Raw genomic sequence first — 20,538 nt, 5'->3', positions numbered from 1 at the left:
AACACGGAATAGCTTCCATTTCACGCCTGTCTTCTGTGTGGTCGTGGTATTACACCGGGCGTGCCGGATTCGTGCTAAGATGTTAAAGCGGGCACTACCACTGCCTCTAGCAGCTGGTGGGACAGGCCCCAAACCATTAAACTATACTTGAATTACAATGAATAAGGATTTGCAGTTAAAAAATGACATTTTATATTCCCTAACTATCATGAGATTATTTAAAGCAAGAGACTTACATTTTTTTTCTAAGTAAATGGCGAGTCTGGTCTGATACCTTAAGTTTTCACTAGCGAAATATCTGTATAAAGAATTAGTCATCTCACTTTTTCAAGTTTCGAGAAGATTGAATTTCATCTGAAAGCCGATTGCAGACGGCACCGACTAGTTTCAGACCCTTCGGTGATCCACTTTCAGAGCGAGTATTAGTAAGCTTTGTTCGCAGTCATGTCGCACCTCGCACTGAACGTCGGAAACCCCGAAGGGTCTAAAACTAGTCGGTGCCGTCACCGGAGGATAAAACGTGAGTTGAGCCGTTTTTAATTTTCTCTTAAGAAGGGATAAAGTTTAGAATGTGTATATAGGAAGTTTGAAAGTAGCGCCAGTGGTGGAGAAATTGAGAAACAAAAGGTTAGAGTGAAAAGATCACGTAAACATTTTGTATCAAGTTAAGTGTAACCATAAACACTAACGATTAGATTAAAAATGATTATTTTTAGGATCATTCAACATTCATAGGCAGAAGCTGTAACTCTATGGGGTGGACAGCTACCATACATTTGGGCTTATTTGAAGAAACTGTCCTTTACCTCCTGTCTGAGGCTTTTAACTGTAATTGACACTCCACTCTTTATTTTCTTTGAATATGTGATAACGATGTTATTTAGACCAGGCAGTACCGGTGTTAGGTGGTATGAACATGTTATGCGACGAAACGATGGGAACATAAACCAGAAAGTGTTTAGATTGAATGTGGATGGCTACAAAGGAAGAGGAAGACCGAAGAAAGTATGAATGGATTGTGTGAAAGAGTATATGCTTAAGAAAGGAATGGATTCAGATATGACGGCTGATAGAGATATTTGGAGCAGCACATACTGTGCCGACCCTCCGTAAGGGATAAGGGCAAGTGGATAATGAGTATCGGTGTTAGGATAGGGCGCAGTTGGGCAACCGCCCAGGGCGCTGAACAGGATTGGGCGCCACCGATCAGTGAATTATACTTTTCAAGTCACCCCAAAGGCAGGGTAAAAAAAGGTAGGGGCCGTAGAAAAGTAGCCCGGGCGCTGGTATTTGAGTGTAAGGTCTTACACCACAGTATAAAACCCAAGGTTAGGAGTGTTCATGCAAAATCTTGATTATATAAAATTTATTTATTTAATAAGAAATATTAAACAATGTAAAGTACAGGATAATAAAGCAGTATTGACTTACAAAAATTGAATTGCGTTCTTACAGTTTTCGAACGAAAAAAAAAATAATGAGGGTGCGAAATACACGCATGCGCGATGCCGCCCCTCACAACCCTATATCAATAATACTAAGGGACATCGACTCCATTTTACAAGCACTTATTCAGTATTTCTCTACAAAAACTCTATATTTCTCGTGTTTAGTTAACAATATCAAGTGTAAAAGTGTGGTGAAAAACACAAAATTAAACATTTAAACATATTAACATTTTTCAATACTTACGTAATATTTTTCTTCGCTACAAGATTGTGAAAGTTTATGCTGAAGACGTTAGGTAAGAAGTTAACCTAAATCAAAAATACTTATATTAAAAGTAAAACTAAAACTGTAGTTTAAATAAAAATGTTTTAATTTAAACTACATCTTAACATCGTTAAATTATCAATTACTTTCGTGTTATCGGTTATATCTACATGTAATATGTAATACGTAACTCTTCATAACTATAGGTAATATTTAATCTATGTTTACGCAATAAATATTCTTTTACTCTATGACAATGATTTAATTGCGTTTTTAACTTCGAATGAGAGCAGTGTCCTAATTATATTTAGTAATTCAATTAACCTAATTGGCAGTTTGTTTTTTTACGTAATTGAACAACTGTTTAGTACAAAAACTGATGACTATTTTAAAACAAATTCAAGAGATCTCAGACTCTAATTATCTTTTGTTTTACGTAAATACGTTTTGGTTTGACGTAAGAAGTTTTTAGGTTAGAATGGAATATGTTTTGAGTAAAACGTTATTTAGCTTAGCTGCAGATTATTGTCTCTACAAAGAATACCACGACCTCATAGACAGGCAAGTAGAAATCAATCCGCGGACAAATGCGTTCCGAAACCCGAATTTTAATCATATCCCTGTCCCTTATTGTTATTAGGAAATAAGAAGGGGATGTACTACACCTATCAATCGATTTAATAGGTTTTTATTACTATTTTCTAGGTCCAATCCAATAATCTTCAGGTAAAATCTTTCTCGATAATGACGTCATTCACTTAATACGTTTTTTTGAATTCTTAAGCACTTTACGTCATTAAGTTAATCGTAATGTACATTCAAGGAATCTTACGGTGTTACATCTTAAAGGCCATAATCGGTTAAACATTTTATACGCGTTAAGACGCGGAATAATTTAAACTAATATTGAAATAACTTCTTGTTATTATAAAACTATGTTGGCTGCTCTTTTTACTTTTTTTTTTTCAACGCGGACGAAGTTGCTAGCTACAGCTATATTCAATAGAACGCATCTTTCCTGTATAACAAAAACGGTTGTATCTAATTGCATTTTGTTGGTATCTCGTATACGTAACTTACTGCAACCTAATTGGTTGTTTGTAAAGAGGCGGAGTCTGTAAGTCAATATATCTGAAAGTGTTACACCGCGTATTTCCTCGACTGTACAAATAAGTAGCGCAACTTACTCTACTTTAAGTTAAAATTAAAATATCTGAGTACAGCTACAATAGCTTTTGTGTTATTTTTAGGTCACGATATTGTTTGGACGAATTTTGTTGAAATGTGGAAGCCATGAAAAGATAGAATTAAAGTTTCATTGTTGTAGTTTTGAAAGAAAAATGGTTTATATAGTATTCAATTTTATTTTAGCATCGGTGCTGTATCTAACTAATATTGTAAATGCGAAAGTTTAGAGGAAGTTTTTTAAGGAGCGTCGGTGGCTCAGTGGTTTGAACACTTGACTTGTAATCTACAGGTCTTGGGATCGACTCCCGCCGTACCATTGTGATTTTCGATTTTTCATATGTACATAATTTAACCGACGTTCTTACGGTGAAGGAAAACATCGTGATGCAATCTGCACATATCGGCGAAGAAATTCTAAGATATGTGTGAAGTCAACCAACCCGCACTGGGCCAGCGTGGTTGACTAGGGCCTAGTCTAGGGTAGGCTCCGAGCCCCTCGGTGGGGACGTATAGTGAGCTGGTGATGAGGAAAGTTTAGATGGATGGATGGATGTTTGTTAGAGTTTGTAGCCTAAACGGCTGAAGGGATCTCGATGAAATTTGGTATAGATGTAGAGGATAGTCTAGAATAACACATAGGCTACTTTCTTTTTTTTAATACCACGCGGACGGAGTCGCGGGCGAAAGCTAGTATGACATATTTTTAAGTACTTAGTGCACTTAAAAACTACGAGTTATCGGGCAAATTGAAATCGCTCAATTTAATTTGCAAACAGTATTTGTAGTTAAAGCTTATATTGACTAGATTGACACTTCAACTACTACATGTCAAGTCAATCCACTAACGGTAACGTCAAACAGCACTAAGCAGTAAGTAGGTCGAGTGTTGGGTATATAAATGAATTCCTACAATATCCAGACATTAGCAGAATTATTTATAAATCACATTTGAAAATAGAACATGGAATAAAAAAAATTACAATACAACTTACACTTGGACAGTTGCAATGGCCAGTTATAAATAGTATGGAATCACTGCTACCAGTTTAGTAGCTGGTTTTGTGTGCGTGTGTAAAAAGGCAACAGGAGTTGACATACATTTCTGTTACAACAATAAAGATATTACAAAGTAACGAAAGTGTAGTCTAAAAGCGGGTGCACACCTGAAAACAAACTGTTGTGCGATTGTCGATTTCGCAGTCAATTCAACTGCTTAGTTGCAGAACTAAAAATCAAGTAGTGTGCGCATTTCCATATAAGTTCTTAGGACGCGCGACTAAACACTTGTCAGATAGTTTAGTCAAAGGTGTGCGCGTGCTTAGTGTAGGGCGCGGTCTGCGCTTGTCAAGGTGACTGTTCGTATATATAATTTTTTACATCTTCAATTTTCCTAACAATAGGCAGTAAATGACTCAAAGGGAATCTTTGAAGTGTAATTGAATTTTTAAGTAACGGTCTATTTATTGTTCGACTAATTTTAAAAAGAAAGAATGAAAAGTACTTTATTTATCACGTAACTACAAAATAAAAGTTATTATTGAACGTGTTTTTTTTAATTAAAAACATAAAAAACAAAACAATAACAGAGTTCATCATCAACATCATCTTCCCTGCCTTATCCTACTCCCGTAGCGGCGCACCGGGATTTCCTCCTCCAAATAACTCTATCATACGTCATCTCAGTCATCACTCCCTTCTTCATGTCACCTTTCACGCAATCCATCTCTTTCTAGGTCTACCTCTACCGGTGTACTTCCACATTCATGACTAACGTTCTTCTTGTTAAAAACATTAACAGAGTTTGTTTTTGGATAATACTTTTATGCTAGAGTATTTTGGGGTAGAGTCGGTAGAGTTCCTAGTACATTTAACAATTATTTTATGAATACATTTCCGCGCATTTCTTAGTAAAGTACACTGATATTAAGAGCCCATAAGATTCGCTTTATGGATTTAGTCATAGGTCTATTTAAGTGAGTCAAAATCTTAAACTAAGATAGTCCTATATTTGCTGAAATAAATCCAATATTTGCTCATACAAGTAAAACAGACGTTAAACACCAGCTTCCGTAAAAACCTAGAAGCTGGCCAATAAATTTTAATACCGCCAAAATGATAAAAGATGGCGGTCATTAAGCAAATTGGAGGGAATCTTCCCGCGCAACGAATTTATGAACAATTTGCGCGAAGCCAACGTCTTTATTACGTAGCGTCGCTGGTTAATAGTAACTTAAAATGTTAATAATGTTTCCAATTAACATGTGGTTTAGTGAAGAAAAATATTTTTATAATGTACTTCATTTGCATAGAATTATAAAAACTTCATTTCATTGTTAACATTTGTCAAATTATCAATAGCAAATGTTAAAATGACATGACATTACAAACCTTGGCAACCTTGCTTCCTTAATGTTGGCAGTAACTTATTGTCTCTTTCCCACATTAGGGTTTTTATCCAAAATATTTACCTCCTAAGTTTAATGGCGTGAAAATACATAGCCTAAAGGGTGACGTCAGTGTAGGGCTTTTTATTAAAAAAGGATTATTCAAAAATATGCTGTAATAACTGACATCTTAGGCAACAAAGAAGTGTGTGTTTACGCTTTATTATAATAGTATAGGTATAGATTCGAACTAATTTGGTTGTTTCAGAAAATATAATAAAATCTGTGCAATGTAAAATGTATTTTTTTAACAAATACAAATAAATGATGCCACATTTAGAGTTATTTCTTTGCGCTCATTTCTCCCTGTGTAATTAAAAAAAGGGTAACCTACGTATTCTTCCAGATATTGCTCCACATATTTGCCAAATTCTATCAAGATCCGTTCAACAGTTTAGACTACAAACTCTAACAAACATCCATCTAAACATTCGCATTTATAATATTGGTAAGAAATGAGATAAAAAATAAATGCTCCCCTCTAAGACTACGACAAAGCATAGCAAGATCCAATTATTTGATATCTTAGTCGAAGAATCATTTCTTATTGTCATTAAATACTAAGAAACTAAGAGCTAAAGTGAATACAAACTTAAAATCTCAACCTACGAACAAAAGACAGAGTAAACTCGAACAAAACATTGTTATAAAAGCCTCTTTAGAGTAACAAAGCAATCCTTCGAAGTATCTCACAAAAGACTGAAATGGACTTTAAAATGAGGCTAAGAAAGTTTGAAATTATATGACCCGTGTTTGTGTAATTGCTTGTAGATTTAATTAGCTACCGTATCGTAAAGTCTGTGAGACCCGAATACGTCACCGTGAAGAACGGTGCGGTCACTACGATTTAGTGAATGACTCCTGGGTGTAGTCATTCATTTACTTTTGTTTACGTACACTAGTTACTTACGAATTTATTGCTCCTAGTACTGTTTGAAACAATTTCTATTCCTCAATTCCACTATCATATCACTGCAAGTTTACTATTCCATCATCAGCCTTTGTCATCTCCAATACCTTCACCAGAATTCTGTCTTCCACCTTCCGCATCCATCGACTTCTCGCCGTGCACACTAAATCCACCTACAATGAGGATATACTAGAAACGAAGAGGTCAGAGATTACTAAAGATCTTTCGTCTCATTGACCCCTTTAACATTTTACTGGTTTTACCACTATCTGCATGTCTTCTTAAGTAACTATATCTTTATTTCCCGCTATCGTACACTGTCCGATCTTCCGTGAATCTGCTCTTAAAGTCATTTCGGGAGTCGCTTCCTATAAGACAATAAAGAATGCTGTAGTTCTTTTTAACTACCCGCGATGTCGCGACAAACTGCAAATGAATAAAGTCTTCATGTAAAGATACTTGACATTTAACAAGTGGCACTCTCCATTTAGAATATCCGCTGGTCCGTGAAAATTCACCCCCAAGGTGAAGCCGCGGGCTCAAACCTTGAGCTACACACTAACATTACAATGTTAACAAGCTAAATTTATATTTTATACGAGCTGTCACCCACAAACTTCGTTAGCTCCAATTTGACCACCCGTTACGCCATTTTGACATCGCGGAATTTTAAAAAAGTAGCCTATAATATGCTTATTCATGTCAGCTACCCTCCAGCGAAAGTCCCGTCGAATTCGGCCCAACCGTTTCGGAGAATACGGAACAAACGCGGCTTGCGGACAGACAGACAAAAGATATTGCAAACAGGCACTCAAATTTTATATATGTATAGATATAGATAGATAAGATATGACCTGACTACAGGCAGCAAAAAAAATCCCTATATAGACAAGTGGCAAGCAACGACGGTAAACAAATATGATGTTTCAGAATTTTTAATTACGTAAAAAACAAACACTATCAAATAAAGTGCCCTTTATAAACGTTTAAAAAAGGAAATTGGTCTAAAAATACCCTAATTCAGGTTAAACTCTAAACATAGCCGCGTGTACTCTTTTTAAAAATACTTAATTTAAGCACTAGTCGTTATAATTTCTCGACCCCGTGCTCTAAAAATGAGCCGCCTGCAAATTTGCATCGTTTGCGACCACTTATCGTGAACGCTTTGAGTTGAAGTACCGTAGCCGTGCTTGGAGTATGCTACAGGATCCGGCACAGACTGAGAGTAACGTTAAAGTGGTAGAGTTAAAAGTTCCTTCTTTGATTTCAATCTGAACTTGTTTCTAAAGATTTCTATAGACTGTAACTGGTATATTACGGAGCTGAAGACAGGTCAGATGTACAAACTATATTTGTTATAACTGTAATGATCAATCGTATAGAAAAGAATATGGTTACATTACTATTACTAGACAACTTATTTAATTGATACTGTCGCTTTTAACTCAGAGCAATACTTCTCGTCAACACTCAAGTTACGCGCCAATCTATCCATACTTCTAGTGACATTGACAGCTGTCAGCTAGGGACGTGACGTTTATGCCGATAATCTAGAGTTGCGCCAACTCTACAGCACGGTACTAATTTTGTTCCTAACACTATGTAGATTCTGTAGTACTTTCACACGACAAACATTTAGGTCTACTGTTAACATGGTGAATGCGAAACCAGTTCAAATCATCTTAAGATATACACCTGGTACCGCAGGAAATAGAGAAATCTGTGCTGCTGCAAACGTTTACATCAAGCTAATCTTGGCTCTTCCCTAGTCTTTTCTGCTAGCATTCAAGTTCTTACTATAATGTTGCTGTTGCCAGTGGACCGTGAAGGCGGTATGCCGTGGCAGTAGGGCATGCTGTGCGGCGCCGTGTGGTCCGCCGCGCCGGTCAGCCTGCGCGGCTTGGCACCCCCGCTGCCGCTGCCGCCGCGACCTGCGCTCCTCGCCGCTCTCGTCATGCAAGCGCTGCAAGACCACATCGATGATGAAACCAGTTTTCTAGGTAATGTACCCTTATAGATAAAACTCAGACGCGTTAGAACTTACCGCCTTTTGCTGGCCAGCGATAAGGCGTCTGCTCAAGGCGCTCCATACAAAGGGGCGCTGAAGTCCAAGAATTCCATATTCACAGACGGTTATCCTCCCCTCCCAAGTACAACACTAGTATTATACTGGTACTACCTAAGGAAAAGTGGAATTTTCAGATCTAGGTACTTCTACACAATTCATCGCCCAAGAAAAATGATCCTAGGTGTTCTGTAACAACTAGGTCTCTTTGGTCAAGGGTGCGGGAGTATCCTGGATGCGAAAGGCACATGACTAATCATCGTGGCAATCTATGAGGGAAGCCTATTCCCAGCTGTGGGCGTAATATGGCAGAGTAGATAGATAGATATGTCTTTTTGGATCCGTTTAACCCTTTAAATGCGGTCTAAATGAGTGGATAAGAAGCATAGAGCATCAGCGAGGCGTGAAATGTTTTATGCAACGTGATAACAATCTGAAGTTTACTTAATGTTCTTATTGTAGTTAATTCCCTGAAGTATATCAAATATGAAATCTGTTCATACGCAGTCTTAATAAATTGTAATACTCGTACTTAAGTTACATTTTTACGAGCGAGTCGTTCTTCAAATAAACATGCCCTTTGTATTAGCTCCCTTAAATAAGCGTTCAGATGTTCAAGGATTAGGGTGTGTACAAGCGACTTTTAAACAAAATTAGGTTACTGTATCTGCACAAGTTTGTAGGAGACCTTATTTATACAATGACATACATTATTAGCGTAAGCGATACCGCTATAGCTTTAAATACAATCTCTATCGTATGTAAGTCTGTAAGCGGCCTAATTTAGCAGCATAAAGATTGTATTCCTTCTTATTCAAAGTCTGTAAGCAGCCTTGTACAGCAGCATATGCATCATGTCGGTCACAACTTGGAAGTAAGCCGCCTTAAATTACTCTATCGTCACATCGAAAATTAGCGACGTTAGAAATGTATTGAAGAGCAGCGCATACTGTGCCGACCTTTCGTAGGGACAAGGGCAAGTTGATAATGACTTCAGAAGTAAGCGACATTAATTCTCAACAAATACACTTTCTGTAGTTAATTTTCAAACCTGCATCCGTAAAGTTTCCAAGTCTGTAGTCGGCTTTATTTAGCATATGCACCGCTCGTCTGTGTTGGGGGTGGGTGGAAGGGGGTGGCGGCGCCAAGATGTCTGCCGATAGCGGTGGCGTGCCGCCCGGCCACCCCGCACCAGATCGATATGTACCAGCCTGTCATTAAATTAGTATATTATTTAGTACAGCCGTACCGGTCCGTGGTCTGATTGTTTTTGATTAATATTTACTTTTAGTACTGAGTACAGATTTACTAACATCTAGGAAATGTACATGAAATCGTATAAAATAGTTGCTAGAAAACAATTAGATATCATCTCCTCTACTTATCCTACTCCCGTAGGGTCGACGCTCCGGGTTTTCGTCCAAATAACTATCATCCGTCATCTCAGTCATTACGCCCTTCTTGAAACAATTGCCACTTAAATGCATCATAATTACTGATAACCGGCCGAATACTGAAACGAGAGCTTGTGCTTTGTTTTAAATTTTAATTATTAGGCCGTAGACATAAATATTTTTCGACACTACAATCATGGAACGGCAATTCAAATTAGCACTAGCTTTCGCCCGCGACTCCGTCTGGGTGGTGTAATAAAAATAAAAATGAGTAGCCTATGTGATCTTCCAGACTATGCTCTACATCTATGCCAAATGTCATCGTGATCCGTTCAGCAGTTTAGGGTACAAACTCTAACAAACATCCATCTGAACTTCAGCATTTATAATATTAGTTAGATTTTATTTAGTTCGACAATTTAAAAAAAAACTGTTTTTGGTACTCTATCGATATCTCTTATTGGTCCATCACCTCCGTAATCATGTATTCAAAAGTAGAACACTACTAGCACAGTCCATTACTATATTTGTATTGTGGGTATTTATACGATTTTATCAGACCGGCAATGGATTACGTACAAATTGCTGTAATTGACACGGAGGTCGCGTCACGCAGTGCGTGCAGATGTTCAAATATTTTTATTTATATTTAGAACTTACAGTATTTATAACGTATGTGACCTTCAATAGGTTTTTAATTTTCTCTTTTCTGCTTATTTTTGCGGACATGAATAGTCAAAACGAGTTAATAAGATTTTCAAGTGTGTTTATCAATTTAATATATTCTCTTAGGTGTTATAAAAGTTGTAGAGGTGTCATGGTACAATAAATCAGTGTTATTGGTTTTATAAGTATTGAATAATTAATTTATCTATATTTTAAGATAAGAAAAATAAACAAAAATGAGGTTTATTTATGAAAAGTAAAAACATTTATCTATTGATGTTTTCTTCCCAAGGAATATAAACTTGTAAGTAGTTGAGAATGTGAAAAAATCTAATTTATAATATGGCAACATATTAGATACATTAAGTTATTTGTCGAAGCATGTTCAGAATGATTCAGTTCATGTCTAGACATTCCTAACTCTTCTTAATTAAGTCGGAATATGTGTGTAATGTAGGATAATGTTATGAACTCGGAATACTTAAGTTACTTGTATGTTATCATAAAAAATGCTTTCTTTATATGTAAGAATTTATATATGTAAGAATTTCAACACTGATAAAAAAACGCATTGTGAAAAAAGCGCCTGACGTAAACTAATAGTGTTTTCTCTTAGTTGCTTATTTAGCTATTTTTTTTCAAATGTCATGTACACTTAAAAAATAACCTCTCAAAATGCTCGCTAAACTAAAAGACTACTTACTTTGTATAGTAATTAATGTTTACTTGTACTTAAAGTCATATCCGCACGTACAAACACTAATAAATCATGTTGACACGTTTAAAAACCATTCCCTTATCAAAAATGGCCGCCTAATTTATTTCCCACCGTTTCGAGCTTCCCTCCAAAATATTTCAATTGTGAATCACGGAGGTGTGAAGGCGCTCCTTACAAATTAAATAATTAATAAGCAGGAAAGCAACGGGGTACTGTTTGTATTAAAAATTCAATATCTATCTGACTTGGGGAGATTTCTTGAATATTACGTTTTATATGCTGTAAATTTGTAAAATAATTTGACAAAGAAATGTACGAAAAAAGTAACTGAATTATAGTCAAATATTATATTTAGTTTATGAATAAGTATAGAAAACATTACAATTACTATAAGTGTAAGGAAAAAAGGTTTTTTGCGCTTTACAGAAAAAAAAAACAGATATATAAACCCTTATGAAGCAGGCTATATAATTTTAAAATGTATTTATCCTTTTAAAATGTATTATTACTGTAAAAACTAAAATACTACTATTTTTATGTACAGTAAACATTGATTTTGACAAATTTTAAACATAACCTACCTCACAAACGCACAGGCTCGCTTGATATATTGATTTCGTACTGGTCATGCGTACTGCTCATTTAGAACATCGAGTACTCTTTAATTGACCCATTTTACATTTACTACAATAAAAATGAACAATACGTCTGAAATAGGTCTGAAGGAATGAATCGCATGTAACAAGAGGGATGTTAGTTATGAATGTGGAGGTACACTGGTAGAGGTAGACATAGAAACAGATGGATTGTGTGAAAGGTGACATGGTGAAGTGATGACTGAGCTGACGGATGATAGTTATTTGGAGGACGAAAACCCGGTGCGCCGACACTACTGGAGTAGGATAAGATAGGAGATGATGGAATTTGGTCTGAAAACTTTAGGCCAACAGAAAATTGTGTTACCAATATTAATTAATAGTTTAGTAAAATTCCTATTTAATTAACAAAAATATTATGAATTAAAAATATACAATATTTTTCATCAATTACTATACTTTGCTTGTATTAGTAATATTTTACTTAAAGAAAAGACAAAAACTAAAGCACTGAAGCTGACATGCTTTAAAGTGATGGGTTCACATTGGACCAAACATTCGACCCAATCGGAAAATAATTGATAGACCGATTGACCCAATGATGAACACCCTAATTAGAAATTTAAAGCTTTATGTACTCCTTAATTTTGACACCTAATGTATTGTTGTCATATTTTAAATGTTGCCTTTTAAAGCGTTTACCCTTTTGTTTACTTTTTTTTTGCTCTTTTTACTAATGTTCGTGTGAGGCATCAGTTCCGTTGAAGCCTTAATGATTACTTAGAATTAAGCATTGAAGGTCGTCACCCTGATGACGAAGCGCCACGTGGCGCCTTAGTGACGTACTTTTCAGGCAGTTTCAGTGGTGAGTCATTTTGAAAACGGATTTCCCATAACATGCCGCGACATGGTGGCGCCGTGTTGGAAATTTCACCTTTATTGAGTAGTACTTAGTCATACATTCTTGGTAGCTGTCCAAATAGGCGTTAGGGGTGATTTTTGAGTGTTCACTTGTTTCGATTCTCGTTCATTCATTGCCGGTGAGTAAGTCAGTACATTGGCGTTCTTGAGTTTATCGATATTTTATGTGTCGTTTAGTATTTGCTGGACTGTTTACACTGGTCACGAAGACGATCGCTATGAGTGAGTAATTAATTTATTAAATACTTTGTTTTTGTAGTTTTTATAACACAAGAGTTGTAAACAATGGTGAGTTCATTGGATTTAATTTCTAATGGAAGCAATTCCGTCTTTCGTCTGATGAGTGTTTGCCGGAGGCCTAATTTAAGTCCCTTTCTCTTTACCACCCTTTTCTTATAAGGAGAGGATGGGATGAGGAAGTGGATTTGACAGAGGAGGAGATGCATAGGAAGGGGAAATATCCTCTTAATGTGCGTCTCCTCCTCCGTCAGATAAGGGTAGGCAACGCATCTGCAATTGCGGATGGTTATGGGCAGCGGTTGCTTCGTCATTTTGGCGGATTCAGGTGGCCGCTTGCTCGTTTGCCACCTTATGTTATAAAAAAAGAACCTTTAACTTTGACTTAGCTGAGCGCGTAACTTTGACTAAACTATCGCACAACTGTTGTGCGATTGTCGATTGTTTCGCAGCCCATTCAACTGTTTAGTTACACAACTAATCGAGTAGTGTGCACTCCATATAAGTTTATAGGATTCAAAGCTAGACTAAACAGTTGTGCGATAGTTCATTCAAAGATGTCACTCTTAATGTCCGATAACAATTATTTAAAAAACGTACTAAGTTAGCGTTAGTATTATAGGTCATATATAGAAGTTAGTCTAGTCTAGAGAGCTGTGACGTAGCTTGTTGGCACCCGTGTAGCTCTTATGATGTGCTTCGTCGCCAAATCTCTTGCCGCATTGATTATTACGCTAAAATCGAAAAAAAGTGTATCAAAAGTGGACTGAAGTCGCAAAATGCCTTGTTTTATATCTATTTTGCTTACTAAAGGGCTTATTTAAGTTATTTAGTTATAAAATATTAATTTTAGTAATAGAAGTCAATACATACCCACTCGTTGGTTTTACATTTTTGTCTAAAAGGAGTCCTATTTCGTAATGTCATAAAATATACAATTTTTATGTTGCCATAGAAAAAATAATAAAATGCATTAATGTATGAAAAAATTCTTATCATACTTCATACTAATATTATAAATGCGAATGTTTAGATGGATAGATGGATGGATGGATGTTTGTTAGAGTTTGTAGCCTAAACGGCATTCTATGAAATTTGGCATAGACGTAAAGGAAGGCCTGGAAGAACACATAGGCTACTCAGTTTTGTTTTTTTTAATTCCACGCGGACGGAGTCGCGAAAAGCTAGTTATTTATAATTCATACTCCATGTTCATCATATGACATTTAAAATATTTTTATTTAGTAAACTAACATTCTTTTGTTTAATTAAAAATAACAATTTACATAATAACAATGAAGGTTACAGTCAGTATTGAAAATAAACGCTAAGAATAACTTTTTGAGTTTGATTTAATTGTTTAAATGAAACCCAAAATGTTATTATTTCCAAGTTATTTCTATTGTATTTCTTTACTAATAAATATCATAAAGACAGAGACATTTGTGTTTTTGTACGTATTAAAATAACTCAAAAACTACTGAGCCGATTTCAAAAATTCTTTCGCCATTAAAAAGCTACGTTATCTCACTATTATAAATGCAAAAGTTTAGATAGATGAATGGATGTTTGTTAGAGTTTGTAGCCTTAGCGGCTAAATGGATCACGATGAATTTTGGCATAGACTTAGATGATAGTCTGGAAGAATACATGCCGACGGAGTCGCGGGCGAAAGCTAGTCAGTGAATAACATAGGCTACATTTTTTTTTACTACCTGTTCCCTGCGGCTTCATTTGCATGAAATTATGAAAACTTTTTTTTTGTTTACATTTGTCAAATTATCAATAGCAAATGTCAAAATGATATGACATGACATAACAAACCTTAGCAATCTTTCTTTTTTGACTTATGGTCTCTTTCCCACATTAGGGTTTTTATCCAAAATATTTACCCCCTAAGTTTAATGGCGTGAAAATATATAGCTTTAAGCATTTATAAGTGTAGGGATTTTTGTTAAAAACAGAATTATTCAAAAATAAGCTGTAATTGCTGACATCTTAGGCAACAAAGAAGTGTGTGTTTACGCTTTATTATATAAGTATAGATAAATTCACGGGGGCGAAGTCGTAAATAACAGCTAGTATCAACTATAAAGCGTTGTTAAACAAACGTATGTTAGTAATGGAAAATCGATAGAAAAGCCTTAGTTAGTTTTACTTATTCATTCGTAAATCAGTCGGCCTCAGACATCGTTGTATCAAATATTAACGGGCTTCCTCGTTGATTGATTAGGGGCTTTGAATATTATGGTAGTTGTTTACTTATTTCTAACTCTTACATGTATTAAAAGTAAGTAAGTATTTAGGATAACAAGTTTATTTTCTATCATCTCTCGCTTATGCACCAGGTTTTCGTCCTCCAAATAACTAACATCCGACATCTCAGTCACTCCATCCTTGATCATGTCACCTTCCAGGTAATCCATCTCTTTCTAAGTCCACCTCAGACTCTCGACACTCACGACAGACCTCTCTTTCAGACTTCTTTTAATATTAATACTCAAATATTCTATTCCCCTTTTTTAGTAATGTACGCTATACTTGATTCATAGTTAGGTCTACGCATCGCTGGGCGCGGTTATGTAGGACATTAGGGCATCATGTTTGATGTGCAGGCGACCGTGTCATACGTCGCCTTACCCAATGCGTTTACATCACTGTAGACCCAACTACTATCGTTTAACTGCAAAATCTATAGTTATAAAGAGGAATGTTTTGTATTTTTGTATAAATTGAAATAACTCAAAAACTATTAGGCCGATTTCAAAAGGTCTTGCACCATTAGAAAGCTATGTAAGTAACATGGGTATATATTTAAATTTTGACGTGAGCAAAGACGCGAGCAACAGCTAGTACATATTAATATTAAATTAAGTTTAATGAGACATTATTATAAAGCAATTAAAATGATTATAGGTTACGAAATAAGTATATTAAAGGAAGTTTAAGAGAGCCCCAATGGTAAAGAAATTAAGTAGTAAAAAGCATGGTATGGACATGTTATGAGGAGGGAATCGCATGTTACAAGGACTTTAGTTATGAGTGTGGTACACCGGTAGAGGTAGACCTAGAAAGAGATGGATGGATTGCGTGAAAGGTGACATGATCCAAAAGGGAGTGGTGACTGAGATGACGGATGATAGTTATTTGGAAGACGAAAAACTTTTTTGTCGATATTACAGAAGGATAAGAGAAGAAGAAGAATGATTGATAGATAAAGCTGATTCTAGCTTAGCACATAATTTTGATAATAGATTGATAGCTGAATTTGCTTTGCAGATTTTCTAATGGAACACTTCCCTTTAAAAAGCAACTAATGTCGGGTTTAATTAAACATTTACTTAAAACTTTTAAAATATCGATATATTTTTGCAATCACTATAACTGCGATCACGCGTACACAACAATTATACAATCATCAGGTTTTGCTGATGAATTGTTTATAGAGAAGTTATACGATTACGTAACTGTTTTAATAAAACTAGCTGTTGCTCGCGAATTCGCCCTCGTGTTATTAAAATAGAGCCTTTGTTACTCACAGATAAATTACCTTTCTAATGGTGAATGATTTTTTAAAATCGGCCTAGTAATTTTTACGTCAATCGAATACAAAAATACAAATCTTTCCTCTTTATAATGTTAGTATAGACAATATTAAAATAATATGCATGAAATATGATATATTTTATATTATATAGCGATTAATATTCACCTAAAACATTTTTTCGTAATTTTAAGGTTAGAATATTTTATACATTCTGTTCTTCGGCGGCCATCTTTAAATTTTGCCTTTGCAATTGTCTCACGTAACTTCACAATAAGCTAGTTTAGGAAATCGTAACAATTTTTCACATATCTAACAATGGTTTGACCAAAATAAAAGAAAGTCTTATTTGAGGTGTAAATTAAATTAATCCATTGTTATATTCTCGCAATATTGAATGACGAAACTTTTGCAAAGAAATTCCTTCGTCGGGGTCATTGACCTTTTGACGTTTACATTATGACGGTTTTTGTAAACTCGTTCCTTTTTACGCATTTTTTTGCGTAATTCAGTTAACTAGTTTACTCTAAATAAAAATCATTATATTGCTCGATAAAAACAATTACAGCCTTCCATCTCAAATAGTAGTCATTGCGAGATTAAATAAAAAGTAATGTTTTACAAATTAAATTAATTGTAAAAGACTGTAGAAGGCGATATCATGTTAAGTAATTCCAACTAAAATAACCGAATTTATTATTTAAAAAAAACGCTTTTAATGCCATGACGCTGTAATATTTTAATTTTCACTGCGTTACTTTTCAATATTCGAATAACGACTTTCTCCAGCAATTATATGAAACTGAAATATCACGGTGATCGTATTAAAAATAATTTGCCAGCAAAATAAATAATTATAATTTAGAAATAACAAACTTGTTCGTTTTTTAAATTCTTAAAAATTATTCTTGCAATTTTGTTTATTCATTTTTTAGAGATGTCGCTTACTAATTATACGCTTTGATATCACAAAAATCGATCAAAAAAAAACAAAAGTGAGTAGCCTATGTGTTCTTCCGGACTAACCTCTAAATCTATACCAAATTTCATCGAGTTCAGCCGTTTATGGTACAAACTCCACGCATCCATCAATCTAAACTCTCACATTTTTTATATTAGTATGATAATTATATTAGTCATAAAAACGCTAAGTTACTGAAAATAAATACGATATAGCCGAGTAAAAACTAACTAAGTGCATATAATAGAATTTTTTTGAAGTAAGCATCTTTAAAAAGCAAATCTAAACATTTATTTTTCACGAATTTATTTTAATAAAAGGCATCAAGATTAAAAAATGGCGAATGCATCCTACGTAATTTGCAGTCGATGAGATCCTACGAGGTTCCCTCCCCTGTATAGCCTCCCCCCTTTAATGCCCTCCCTCTAACCGAGTCAGTCTGCGTTCGGCCGCGGCATAGATCGTGTGATTCGTTAACGGACGCCGCGTACATTTGTCCGGTTTAAATATCAAGGCATTTTAATTGCAATATTTGTTAGAAACTACGATTATGCACTCAATTTGTAAATCACACAGTTATTTATTTATTGTGGGATCTCTGGATTTTTCTAAGGTAAAAGAAAAACGTTCGATAAATGCATTTTTAGATGAATCGATTTTATTTACAACGGTTTTGTTTTGAAATAAATTGCGTAGTTTTGATTGCGTTTGAAATCGGATAATATTCAGTTATTACTGTTAATTAACAAATTATATTAATCGTTGAAGTGTTAATTAAATACTTAAATAAGTGTACATTTTGTTGATTGGTAATTATATTTTTATTTATTTAATCTGAATGAATTGTGTTACTTTTTATTCACCGACTTCCCAAAAGAAGGAGGTACTCAATTCGTCTGTATGTTTTTGATTTGACTAATTTTAGTCATCTAGATTGTCTAATATTCAATGTATACAGTATTTGTTTATTTGTAACAGTTAATTTTATAAATAGGTTAATCTGATCTGTACGGATTACAATAGCTTTATCTTTCTATTGCAGAATTTAACGTCAGTTTATTGACTTATGTAACATTGTGCTAACAATGTTTCTAAATGAAAGAAAAACATCAAAACCCCTATCTTTTTATAAACAGAGATAGTGTAATTAAAAAAAATCAATACAAACCACGGTATTTTGAAGACTATTCAGTTATCAGTTATAAATAAAAAACGAAATAAAGATATCTATCGTTTCTTTTTTAAATTCATTTCAAACGAAAATTGTATACCAATGATTATATGCGTTTTATGAAAATATTGAATGGTAAAAATAAAACTGACCTTACTTTATGTTAATGCGTATTATAAAAACCTTCACAGTTGTTTATATGCAATTGTTAATGTAATTATAAACAAATTCTAGTATTAACGATAATTTCAAGTAGCACATTTGCACACTTCGTTCGCGCGGTTTGTTAAAATTTCTACTAATAAATATAAAATATCACAAAGAGAAATAAGCTTCTTAACAACATAATAATTTTGGAAGTAGTTTTTGAGTGTATTCGTTACATAAAAATCTGCCAATACAATATTATAAATGCGAAAGTTTAGATGGAGGTTTGTTAGAGTTTGTAGCCTAAACTACTAAACGGATGTCGATAAAATTTGGCATTGTAGAGCAGTCTAGAAGAACACATAGGCTACTTTATTTTGTTTGTTTTTTTTTTTAATAACACGACTTTATCGCCGGCCAAAGCTAGTTTATCAAGTACAGAGTATAAAATCGATTAACAAAACACAACATTCTAATTTACAATAGTGTTAAGTTGACATTAAAGCAAAATAAAATTACATTAACTTGCGTAGATAACAAATGGTAGATATTTTATAACATTATTATTTTCAATACGCTCTATTTATTAAAAAAATATGGTTTACATTATATCAAAATTAATTAACAATGAAACGTTCATCTTTGTTTGTAATAAATATTACAATATTATACAATAATATTATCTGTTTAAAAATCTAGTGAATCATCTGTACTATTATAAAGAGGAAAACTTTGTTTGTTTGAATGTAATGAATAGGCTCAAAATTCTTATACCGTTAGAAAGGTAATTTATCTGTGAGTAACATAGGCTTTATTTTTTCATTATTTTCAAATTTCACGTGGAGTTGCAGGCAAAAGCTAGAGTATTATAAAATTATTACGCTTCGTCTCGGGTGAGAGATTGTTATAAACGCGTCGCCAATTTGGTTTTTTTGTTTTTTCATCTAGTAAATGGTTGCAATTTTATGTCAATTACAATTAACGTTGACAGTATCTAAAAATCATCCAGAATAAAAAAAAACGAATATATTAATAATTCACAATTATGATAGGATTAGCTCTAATTATTAAGTAAATCTTTTAATAAAATTATAACCTAAAAATAATCGACCATCTCAATTGAAGCGTCCTATTTGCGTTTCTCCAAAATATTTCTGTCTATCATTTAGGCTACCCAATTAATGTGCGTATAAAAAAGCTTTTTTAATAAGCTAAAGGCCTAAATAAGTAAAGCGTAAATAAGTAAATGGATTGGGGAGTTTAATAAAAATAGCGCGTAGTAAATGGGTTGTCTATGATGGATTGAAATTGCGTGCGGGGCCCATTCCTAATGAAGCGTGGATTTTACTAATCGGGTTAAACGGAAATAGTAGTTTTACATTTAGTTCTGTGTTAAATGTTTCGATTAATAAATCGCTTTATTTCTTTTATGTAAACCTTCTGAATAACCTAATAAATATATTCTATAAACTAAAATTTGTAGTAAAACTCACAAATATTATAAATGCGAATTTAGATGGATGGATGGATGTTTGTTTGAGTTTGTAGCCTAAACGGCTGAAAGGATTTCGGTGAAATTTGGTACAGATGTAGAGAATAGTCTGGAAGAACACATAGGCTACTCATTTTTGTTTCCTTTTTAATTCCACGCGGACGGAGTCGCGGGCGAAAGCTAGTATAAAATAAGTACAACTTAAACGAAATTGAGTAAAGAGTTATCAGATCCTTGTAAGCTATTTTCAAAAGTATTTATAACCTATACGAAAACAATGAAAACTAAAGTAAGAATTTTATTTACGGTTGGGTTAGGTTAGTTCGATTTCTCCACCGCGCCCCCCAGGTCGGGGGTGCGGGCAGCGTCTG

The 20,538-nt window shown here is 34.3% G+C and overlaps 1 protein-coding gene across 2 annotated transcripts in view; it reads left to right on the top strand.

The window, feature by feature from the left end:
* Positions 1 to 1,595: 1,595 nt before the first annotated feature.
* LOC106108300 overlaps positions 1,596 to 20,538 on the top strand; it is a 53,435-nt gene continuing 34,492 nt past the window's right edge. Inside the window, exons 1-2 of one of the 2 annotated variants that reach the window (XM_013289434.1) lie at positions 1,596 to 1,744; positions 8,073 to 8,255. In XM_013289434.1, coding sequence (XP_013144888.1) covers positions 8,108 to 8,255 — 148 coding nt within the window. In that variant the 5' untranslated portion in view covers positions 1,596 to 1,744; positions 8,073 to 8,107. Of the gene's footprint in view, positions 1,745 to 8,072; positions 8,256 to 17,808; positions 17,971 to 20,538 lie in introns of those variants that run through there. The other variant, XM_013289435.1, reaches the window with a different exon arrangement.

Source organism: Papilio polytes, unplaced genomic scaffold (assembly GCF_000836215.1).
Source record: "Papilio polytes unplaced genomic scaffold, Ppol_1.0 DF821733.1, whole genome shotgun sequence".
Lineage (NCBI taxonomy): Eukaryota > Metazoa > Arthropoda > Insecta > Lepidoptera > Papilionidae > Papilio > Papilio polytes.
Note: the sequence above shows the minus strand (reverse complement) of the source record. Positions and strands in the feature narration are given on the sequence as shown.